The sequence below is a fragment of the Lytechinus pictus genome, chromosome 8 (assembly GCF_037042905.1).
Source record: "Lytechinus pictus isolate F3 Inbred chromosome 8, Lp3.0, whole genome shotgun sequence".
In the NCBI taxonomy this organism is placed as follows: domain Eukaryota; kingdom Metazoa; phylum Echinodermata; class Echinoidea; order Temnopleuroida; family Toxopneustidae; genus Lytechinus; species Lytechinus pictus.
The window spans coordinates 17,997,179-18,008,597 of NC_087252.1; the positions used below are offsets into that span (position 1 = coordinate 17,997,179).

Sequence of the window (11,419 nt, forward strand, 5' to 3'; positions counted from 1 at the left end):
AACTGAAATTTTAGCGTTGGAGATCACAGCTTGTGTGCGTGCGCGTGCAGCTAGCGCAGGCTCTTTTTCATATCTAGCAGCGAAAAAACCGCACCCGATAAGCCTCGTCTAAAACATCGAAGAGAAATGTGAGTTAATGATTTAAATTCTGATTTCATATCATTATCAATTTGTAAATAGATTTGCTATACGAGATGGACCGATATAGCTTATTACGTTATTTCTCAATTGTATGTTCAATTCATATATGTTTCTTTTTTATATGTTTTAGGGGCTCGAAAAATGTACCGAGAAGGAAAAAGGGATCGCAATGTCAATGAGACAATGCACGGTATACAGGCGCAGAGGGGTCGGCCACGGGAGACATCGCCGATATCGATAATATGTGTGCATTTCTTTTGCACGCTAATAATGTATCAGTGTTGAGTGTACCGGTATTCCACTCTTCCCTGATTACGTGTTTGAATAACACATGACCTAAATCACAGGCTACATTGCATATATTGTCCGGGAGTTTACCTTATCTGCTTATCATGTCAAGGCCTGTTATTAATGTCTGCTAGACAGCTGGCCTAGCCAGTAGAGGCGCACTTAGCCAGGCGGCTTCTAGAGAGTAAAAATCATTTACTAACGTAAGGTCACTCTCATGAAGCCAGGCCTTCTATCCCATAGACCCACACAATGGAAGCCAAAACCTGAAACTTTCACCCCCGAGATTTCTACTTTCTTTCTAAAAGATCTAGCCCTAATCATGTACATGGGATAAAACTTCATTTCCGACATTTCTACGCTCTCGTTATTTTTTAACAAGAATTCATCAAAAAAATGAGAGAAATATTGTGTAAAGACGGAAGAGACTCGCCCGATGTTTACGCCGCCATCTTGTTTTCTATTGTTCTTCCCCAACGTTACCCGACGCACGCGTCTGTAACGTTGGCGAAGAACAATAGGAAACAAGATGGCGGCGTAAACATCGGGCAAGTCTCTTCCGTCTTTACACAATATTTCTCTCATTTTTTGGATGAATTCTTGTTCAAAAATAACAACGAGAGCGTAGAAATGTCGGAAATGAAGTTTTATCCCATGTACATGATTTAGAGCTAGATCTTTTAGAAAGAAAGTAGAAATTTCGGGGGCGAAAGTTTCAGGTTTTTTGGTGGTACACGCAAAAGTATATGACGGAAGCCCTGGCTTCATGAGAGTGACCTTACGTTAGTAAATGATTTTTACTCTCTAGAAGCCAATATTGGAGACTGTCTCCAATGTGGGAGATTATCTCCAATATTAATCAGAGTCGGAGACTTTTGTAAAGAATTTGGGTAAAAAAATTTCAGAGACAGTCTCCAGTTTTGGAGACCAATTTCCTTTGTTTACATTTGCTGCAAAAGGATTACCTTGGCGGCAAATAAAACTGTGATAAGCAGATTCCTCATGAAAAATATTACCCCTTTTCACCGTCTACTTTAAAAATTCACCGTCTACTTTTGTTTTGATAAGGATTTTTGTTGTCAATCACACACAAAACAAATGGGCTTCTGATCTCAGTGAGACAAAATTTTGGGTGGAAAAAATCGTGCTTTTGTTGGTGTTGTTTCTTTTGTCCTTTTGCAAAGCAAGTCTCCAATGTGGGAGATTGTCTCCCCTATTGGAGAGAGTCTCCCATATTGGCCGTGCGCCTCTACTCTACTGCTGGCAGCCGTCTGTTTCAAGGATTTTTTAAATTTTTATTTCTCCTCGTATACTATTAGTAAGGCGGCTTCTTGAGTTGAGAGTAAAAATCATTTACTAACGTAGGCTTACTCTAAACGAAGCCAGGAAGTCCTTCCTATTCATCTGCGTGGACCGCAAAAAACCCTGAAACTTTCGCCCCCGAGATTTCTACTTTCCTTCTAAAACAAAAGATCTAGCTCTAAATCATGTACATGGGATAAAACTTCATTTCCGACATTTCTACGCTCGTTATTTTTAAACAAGAATTCATTAAAAAAAATGAAAAAATATTGTGAAAAGATGGAAGAGACTTGCCTGATGTTTACGCCGCCATCTTATTTCTTATTGTACTTCCCCAATGTTACGGACGCGAGCGTCGCGTAACATCGGGCAAGTCTCTTCCGTCTTTTCACAATATTTTTTCATTTTTTTTATGAATTCTTGTTTAAAAATAACAACGAGAGCGTAGAAATGTCGGAAATGAAGTTTTATCCCATGTACATGATTTAGAGCTAGACCTTTTAGAAGGAAAGTAGAAATCTCGGGGGCGAAAGTTTCAGGGTTTTTTGCGGTACACGCAGATGAATAGGAAGGACTCCCTGGCTTTACACGCAGATGAATAGGAAGGACTCCCTGGCTTTGTTTAGAGTAAGCCTACGTTAGTAAATGATTTTTACTCTCAAGAGGCCGACTGGCTATCCTCGTACACAGACGGCTCGCTATCGTGCAGCCACCATGTCCATGCCATGGCGGCATTAGGGGGTTAACAATACAAAATCCCCCTGACTGGGCTCGTCGATTTTTGCCTTTATTTCATAAAAATATATAAAGAGAACTGTACCAAAACATAGATTATTATTCCGTTTTGGCCTTAAATGCACCAAAACGGTGAAAAATAAACTTAAAAGGGCAAAAAACAGAGACTTACTTCGGCTGTCGAGCAACTTCACTTCCCTGTTTTATCCGAACTTAATACATAAAAATATGGCCATTGAGTCCCCTGTGCAGATCGAGCTAGAACTTTGGTCTCTGTATTTGGTGAGTGGAGCCAACAGAGTTCAGCGGAACAACCAATAAGGGAGACTCTCTCCAATATGGGAGACTTTGTAAAAGAACAAGAAACAATACAAAAGAGTAATTTTTCCCACCCAAAATTTTGTCTCACTGAGGCCAGAAGCCCATTTGTTTTGTGTGTGGATGACAACAAAAATCCTTATCGAAACAAAAGTAGACGGTGAATTTAACCCTCTATCATTTCTTTTCTCTTCAGAAATATATGCCTCAAACCATCCAGAAAGTTTGTTGGTGCCATGGATGACAATTACATTCATGAACGACAGGAGACGAGCACAAACCAAGAAAGCACCCAAGGACAGCCCCATATTCAACCTCCCCTACATTATCACCAGCAGTATCCTCCACCACCACACCATGCTATACAGACAGGGTACCATGGACTCAGGTTAGTATACATTACTGTCACCAGCTGTACCCTCCAGCACACCATGCTATACAGACAGGGTACCATGGACTCAGGTTAGTATACATTACTGTCACCAGCTGTACCCTCCAGCACACCATGCTATACAGACAGGGTTCCACGGACTCAGGTTAATATACATTACCGTCACCAGCAGTACCCTCCAACACACCATGCTATACAGACAGGGTACTGGACTCAGGTTAGTATACATTACTGTCACCAGCTGTACCCTCCAACAAACCATGCTATACAGACGGTACCATGGACGTGGGGTAGTTTACTACTCGGAACGTTGAGTCAGTGCTTGTTTTAATGCTAGCATGTTGTATGTAAACGGCGTTCAAGCCTCTCGATTTCGAAAACAGGAATTTTACAATTCTGGACTAAAAAAAGTACTCCTCTACCAATGTGTTGACTGGTTCACTTGGGGTATTTCAACTTACGTCATTTTCTCTCTAACTCACACTTTAGATTTGCATCGGACATCAACTCCATGCAGACTTCAGTCTCTGACGCAGGTACTGCCCCAGGACAGGTACCCATTCCCACAGGGGTGCACCCTCCTAGATTACCCATCACATCAGGGTCTACTAGCATCACCAACAGGGAGAGCCACGGCCAGAAGGGACATTTCTATGATCATGTCCTAGGCCTCGCAGCTGCTATGCAAGGTAATTAGTAGTTTGGAGCGTGAAGCACGGGGCATTGTTTCACAATTCCTTTATCTCGTTGCCTTCTGGAATCGGTGTTCAAAGCCTACACAAAATCTGGGTCATTGGGCAGTCATGGGGTTCAGTTTGACTTTGCAGACATCCCAGGGGAGTGTTTCATAAAGTTAAGAGCAACTGTAAGAACGACTAGTGATCATTTCTTACGCGCCAAACAATCACCAATGAACATTAATGGTAAATATCATTTATCACAAGAAAGGATCACCAGTCGTTCTTAAAGTCACTCTTAACTTACAAACAGCTTTATGAAACGGGCCCCAGATGGCTGTTTCATAAAGCTGTTTGTAAAGTTACGCATGACTCTACTCACGACTGGAACATGACCTTAGATGCTACATGTAAGTCAGTTACATAGGGATATATCATACACTTAGAAAGGGTCACCCGTCGTGCGTAAAGTCATTCGTAAATTATGGACACCTTTGTGGTTTAATAGAGAGTACAGTATTTTAGAATAGATTTGTGACTGTTTCAAATCTCTCCCATTAGCAAGCACTTTTTATATTCTAATCTTAATAATCTTGAGAGAAATTCTCTATTCCCATTCATTCATCATTGGAGAAGTGATCAATGGGAAATGGACTCAAAACAAAAGGCTGCGCATGTTGTGGTAAAAATATTTCATGTTGCTTAGTTTTCTGAAAATGTGAATGAAAAGTATATGTATGTATCTTTTTATTTGAGGTTCAATTTAACTGCAAGAATACTAACAATCACTTTTCCTGTTGGTCTGTTACAAAAATAATTTAATTTCTTCTGCACCAGTTAAGTTCACACTTGGTACATGATCCTAGGGTAATACAACTTGTGTGTCCATGGGGATTATGGGTTCAAAGGTCATCTGGGGGTCAAATGGTTGTCAACTTGCTCTCATTTCTTTATTTCTGCCTCAGTTATGATAACATTGTCTACTAATGATCCTTTGGTAATACCACATGTGTTTATAAGGGTGATAAGTTCAAAGGTCATCTAGGGGTCAAAAGATCTCTGCATATTTTATTGATTATAAGATCATGTGAGACTCATGGTTAGTGAACCAACTTGTTGATGAGAGCAAGCCTTTTTTTAAAGTAAACGCCGAATTTGATTTAAGTTTGTAGCCAGACGTAAGATTGTTATGATGTAATTATGACTAGATATTCAACTAGCTTTTATTCTAATAAGGATGGTAGCACATTCACAGATTTGAACGTTAGTATTTGTACGATGATACAGAACTTTATAGATGTACCATGTCTCAATATTCACATCAAATTTTACTACGTTTTATTCCGAAATCGAGTCGCAGGCCAATCGTAAGGTGTGTCCGGTAGTCTTTAGTCATTCAAGGGATTTAGTCATTCAATGGAACTTTAGCAGAAGGATCATTATAGTTCACTTTTATTCTCTCTTTCCAGTGAACTCTGCACCACTTCACTATAGACCAGATCTTTCCAGTGGCGCTATACAACTCCAGCAGGTTCCTACTTCGCTGCCAGCCACAGTTGCAAATCCACCACCTCTACAACCTGCTCCAACTCTCAACTCCTCGCAGGATCCCAGCTACCTTATCGAAGACCTCTCCAACTCGACACACAGCAATGTTTCCGCACCCCACTCGGTTCATGCGACTCTTTCTTGCCCCAATCCTTCTGGGAACATTGTAAATACTGTTCGTCCAACAACTCTGACCGACAAGAAGAAGAAGAGTCCTAAACCCAGAGCAAAGAGGGCTAGTCTTCCGCAGCCAGTTGTTCAGTTTCAGCCTCAGAAAGTGCAAAGTGTCACCAAATGCTGCCAGACGGAACCTATGTTTGAGGACATCTGGAAACTTGAGAGTACAAGGGCTGAGCCATCTAGTCTTCCATCGAGTCTGGAATTCATCCAAGCAGCGGGTGAGGAGAGTAAGATAGTTGGTGTGACATCTACAAAGGACTTGGAAGAAGGGGAAACGTTTGGGCCGTACACTGGAGAGTTTGTGAAAGAAGGTTTAGGCTGTTACAACCCATCAACATGGGAGGTAAGTCCTATGTTTAAAAGAGTGGATTTCCTATGACCCTTATAAAGCAATAGACTTCGCGTCTACATGTAGATGCTTGTTAACAAGTAGAATTTTCATTTACAAGGATTTGATTTAACTGATGGGAATCAACATTTTGAGAATTTGATTTGTTAAGTCACATCTAGAGCCAAGTCATGTCGGAAATATTTCTCTTTGGATTCCGAAAAGTGTAATACAATTCAGCTGGCAGCAAGAAACTAGTATTCTAATAGATGAATATGCATTGGTTTCTTGTCTTTCGAAGTAGTTGTATCAGCACTTTTTATTTTTTGCAGGTATGTGTACGAGGCAGAGCATGGTTCTATCTTGACGGATCCACAGACCCTGATAATTGGATGCACCATGTCCAGTATGCCAGGTGCACCAAGGAACAGAACATGGAAGCCTTTCAGTCCTATGGGGATATCTACTTCCGTATCACCAAACCTATCCAGTCAGGAACAGAGCTTAGAGTCTTCTATAGTCCAGAATACCGGAAGAGGGTTGGATTCAAGACCAGTCTAGATGAACTTCATGTGGACCAAGGTGAATGGACCTGCCATTTTGCCAGATGTTTGACAGATTATTGTCCCAACTTAGAGAAATTATACTTTTTGTCAGCTGGCCTTCACAGCAAGCAATCAGCAATACTTAAAATAAAAAATCACATGAGAACCACTTTTGGTATTTAGGTGGTTTTTAGGGTAGGAAGGCAGTTTAAGTGGGCACCCAATGTAATTCCTTGGGTTAAAACTAGCTCTGATTGAAGTACCACCAACCAAGTGTCACTAAATATTTCCTCTATAACCTATAAATTTGAACTGCTTGCTGTTTTTACTATTCTTATGACATAGCTTTCTTGTCCTTTTCCCGTCCTTGTATACACAGACAACAAGATGTTCCAATGTCTAGACTGTAAGCACCGTTACAACAACCCAAAGAGCCTCATGAGACATCTGAAATTTGAGCATGACAAAGAGAACCAACGCAGTCCAAACAACTCAAAGGTCGATTTTCAGTCTGAAAACTCCACCCCAACAAAGCTCGAGTTCATCACTTCTTTGCTGACGAAACGTGCCAAGACTACGACTGGAGCTGCAGAAAAACCTGCCCCCAAAGGAATACCAAAGAAAAATGCAAAAGAAGAGAAAGGCAAGAAATACATGCAAGTGAAGTTTGTTCCATTGAAGAACTCTGATGACAATGAGGCCAAAGGAAGTAAGAAAAGGAAGAGGAGGTTCACCTGCAAGAGATGCGGGAAGCTGTTTTCATCAGGAGGACGCCTCAGACAACATGAAAGGTTTCACGAAGAGGCCAAGGACACCAAGCCTGTGTGTAAGATCTGTGGATTGGAATGTAAACACCAAAGAGCACTCAAGCAGCATATGCCATCGCATGATTCATCTTCATTCCAGTGTCCAAATTGCGACAGGTTCTTCAATCAAAAGAACCTCTTTGCCTACCACCTGCGGCGGGTGCATAAGATCTATATTATGCCAGACAAAGGTCGTAGAATGGAAAAGTTTGAAAGGTATGTCGGACCTGAAGAGGAAACAGAGGAACCTAAAGAACCTTTCCATCCAGATCTACCGAAGGACATGCTTGGAAAGCAAATACTGATAACCAGTAAGAATCCAAAGGTTTTCAAATGTAAGTACTGCCCAAAGAGATTTTCAACCAACAAGAACGTGATCAGGCACGAAGATACAGTGCATACAAACAATGGTCAATACAAGTGTGAGTACTGTCCCGCTACATATACAAGAATGGCCGCACTCTTGTTGCACAGGCAAAAGCACACGATGGATCGCCCCTTCAAGTGCGAGGAGTGCCCACGTTCCTTCTCTTCAGAGAGCGCCCTCAAGAACCACCTTCCAGAACACCGCGGTGAACGACCCTACATCTGTGACGTCTGCGGCAAGGGTTTTGGCACAAGGAAGAACATGACTTGCCATAAGAGACGTGTCCACATGGCTCCGACCGCATTCTTTAACTGTAGCTTCTGCGAGAAGACATTTAAGCACAAGACGGCACTGGCGCAACACGAGCAGCGCCATAAGGGAATCCGGCCCCACGTTTGTTTAACCTGTGGACGTGCCTTTGGGACGAAGTTCACTCTGCAATCTCACATGCGCATACACACAGGCGAGAAGCCGTTTGAATGTCGAGTGTGTCATCAGAAGTTTGCCCTGAATCATCATCTTGCCAGACACATGACGCGTCATCAGAAGGAGTTGGCTGCATCTTCCGAGGAAGACTTGGTTTAGAGGTTTGGGTGAATGAAACAAGGTCATATGGACTAAATAGTAACATTTATTAGACATTTAATGGCTTTAGTTAACAATGTATTGTAATATGATATTTATGTACATGTAGATGCATCTCTTCGCCAAGAGTGGTACATGGGGCATATTGATGTATGCATGCTTTCTTTGGTCTCTCCACAACTTCATCTGTCTCATTTTCGCTCTTGTGAGAACTTTAAATCATTCAATGAACTTCAAACTTGACTCAATGCTTGAGTGACTATCATGAAACAATTTGTTACTGACAACTGTTACAAGCTGCTGAAATCCTTTCATCTGATTGGCTCACGGAAACACAGTCAGTGGAAATCGCTGACAAAACTTTTCATGACATGCTCCAGTTTTGCCAGTTTTGGGGCTCGATGTTCGGGTAGGTGGAGCATAGTGTAGCGGTAATGAAGTGGAGTGGAGCCTGCACGAACATCGCTTGAGGTAGTCATAGGCGAGCCTTTGATGTTTTGACGTGTTTGCACATACACACATGTATAGACAAATATGGTGGTTCATGAGAATTAAAACAACATCCAATAAGATTAATTGTATTATTTTGGAATTTGGGGCAGGGTTACTACTACATAAATGTGTTTGTCCTACATGTATAGGTAGGCCAAGGAGTCCGCTAGTCCACATCAAATTATATACTACTGAAGCACCATGTAGTCGTGTCAAAACATCAAAGTCTTCCCTTATCAGTGGGATTCTTGCTGAAAGGCACAGTGCAGACTTTTTTTATTCAGGTGCCTAAACGTGCTCCTCATTTTCATTATCTTGCCATTACCTCTTCTATTCTTGCTGATTAGCTACTTGATTGATTCCATTAAAGTCATATCATGATCATTCTGGAATCACCATGTTCCCTGGACGATGCTAAAATATAATCTTTTGGTTGATCTCATTTCTTTTCTCGCTGGAATTTGATCAAATAAATGTTGGTCTGAGATTATTATTTGTTGTATTTATTAAAATGATTATCCTTTCATTTTTAAACAAAATAATGTGTTGTATTCACACTAAGATTTTAGCATTATACTTGTTTTTTAGTTTTCCTTTGATTTAGATATGAAATTACTAATTAGCCACTTTGACTGAAGGTAAGGCTACATATTACAGCAGGATTCCTGCATGTATGTTTTTATTGATGACCCTCACATTACATCATGGCGAATACTGTATATTGACTTGTCACGATTTCTTATTTATTCCATCTGTTTATCTATGTTTTATTTTTTAGTAATGTAGTCAGAAGTTAGCTTTTTATGTAAGATAGGTAGATACTGTAGACAGGTAGATAGCATATTGTCACTGGGGTGTTCAAAGTTCACATCTCAAAATGTTTGTAAAATGAGGACACCTTAAAAAAATACTATATTTAGAAATATTGCAATGGTGCAAACCTCATATTGCTTCAAATCAGTCTCCTTATTCCTGTATAGAACTCTTTTGAATCAAGACAATATTACCATTTAAGTCATAAGTCTAATATTTAGCTTTTCTCAGCTGTCTTCAGAACTTACATTTTGAGGTCCAAGATTTTTTTTTAACAGCCCATGTACAGTGCATCCCACAAAAAAAGGAAACCTGTTTTCAGAGATAAATTTGTAACAATTATTAAAATCATTTTTTAAAAATGAATTTGATATTTATGGTAAGAGCGGAATCTTTTCTTTAATTTGAAACCAGGAGCTTAGCAAGTTATTCTCGCATGGCAGATTACAAGCAATAAATATTGAGGCATATAAGAAATCATTTGCGCAGAAATTTATGTGTGAATCTGAATACACTCTCATTTCTGGGATCGGTGAGAGAAACTTAACAAAGAATACAAAAGAATGGTATAGAGCCAATCATCGAATAAGCATCGTCATCGTATTACGAACCAATCTTGTCCAAACTTTCTGCGCAACCTGATTTTGACATTAAAATTGCAAACTAGTCTTGCTCATTAATGCAGGAAGTGTTTGTCTTGCATTAGGTATTAAAATATAGAGGAATAAATATCGTATGGTGATGTAAATGCTATAGCTTACCGTAATTAATTTGCCTTTGAAGAAAAAGAAATCTAGTTTCCCTTCTTTCTGGGATGCACTGTGTAGATGACATCGATGTATAGATAGGTTTCTTGTTTAATTATTTGCATGGTAAACAAAAGGTGAATGTTTACAGATGAAATCGATTTACAAACACTAACAAGAAAGTATTTTGACAGTTCTACAATCAATGATGTGTACATGACATGGATCTCACAACTGTATCCTCTCTGTAAATTGTGTAAATTTGTCTTGTATATTAATAGAATCACTTGACTCATTGCATGAATCATTTAAAATGATTTTCTTTCATGATTCATGAACATGATAATGGTGTAAATTGAAATTCATTGATATAAATGAATAAATATATTGAATTTAATCATTAAAATGAAATTTCTCTTTTTACTCATTCTACAAATGTCAAGAATTAGGTAAAACAAAATTATGAAGTATAATTCAAGCAATCTTGATAACTCCATGTATCCTACCATGCTGGATAGAATGATTGCTTTCTAAAATTCAATTTTGTTATATTGCATTATTCAAATTCATAATTTCCTCTAGTATGATAATATGCCAACAGGAGTCTGTACTTGACAGGTATAGAAATCGATAATGCTTACAATTAGATCATAAAGAAGATATTGAAGTACATCTGATGTACATTTCCTTTTTCTTTTGTTTTAGGTTGAGATATTTCCACATTGTGTTACGATATTATTTGTTAGCTTTCATGGGGGGATTTTTAACATTTTGATGCTTATTCCCCAATTTTTGTGACAAACAAAGTTATGTGATATACAGCATAATATTGTTTGTTTAGACGGCAAGTTTCTGGCTCCTTTGTAGATTTTATTTCCAGTTCTTTTCATTGTTCTTTTTTTCAGCTTACTATGTATAAGCATATTACTAGTTAGTAGTGATAATAAACCTGAAAGATATCTGAAAACAAGTATATGAGTACTTTGAATATTGTGGCTTTCAATTTTGTTTCCCGCATATCATGGGTTCATATTGAATATCACTTTATGCAGAGTAAGTGTATGTCGTACCAAAATACAGCATCAACTTTATAAATTTAGTTTCCCTTTTCTTTGTACACCGTATCTAATTGGTTTCATACGTAGAGAATCTTTATT

The 11,419-nt window shown here is 39.2% G+C and overlaps 1 protein-coding gene across 1 annotated transcript; it reads left to right on the forward strand.

Annotated features, from left to right (window-relative positions):
• Nucleotides 1–11,361, forward strand: LOC129266268 (zinc finger protein 84-like). Its single transcript, XM_064103689.1, has 6 exons — nucleotides 1–128; nucleotides 2,981–3,172; nucleotides 3,665–3,864; nucleotides 5,322–5,923; nucleotides 6,241–6,490; nucleotides 6,833–11,361. The coding sequence occupies exons 2-6, from the start codon at nucleotides 3,021–3,023 to the stop codon at nucleotides 8,209–8,211; spliced, it is 2,583 nt and encodes an 860-aa protein (XP_063959759.1). The 5' UTR covers nucleotides 1–128; nucleotides 2,981–3,020; the 3' UTR covers nucleotides 8,212–11,361.
• Nucleotides 11,362–11,419: the final 58 nt, after the last annotated feature.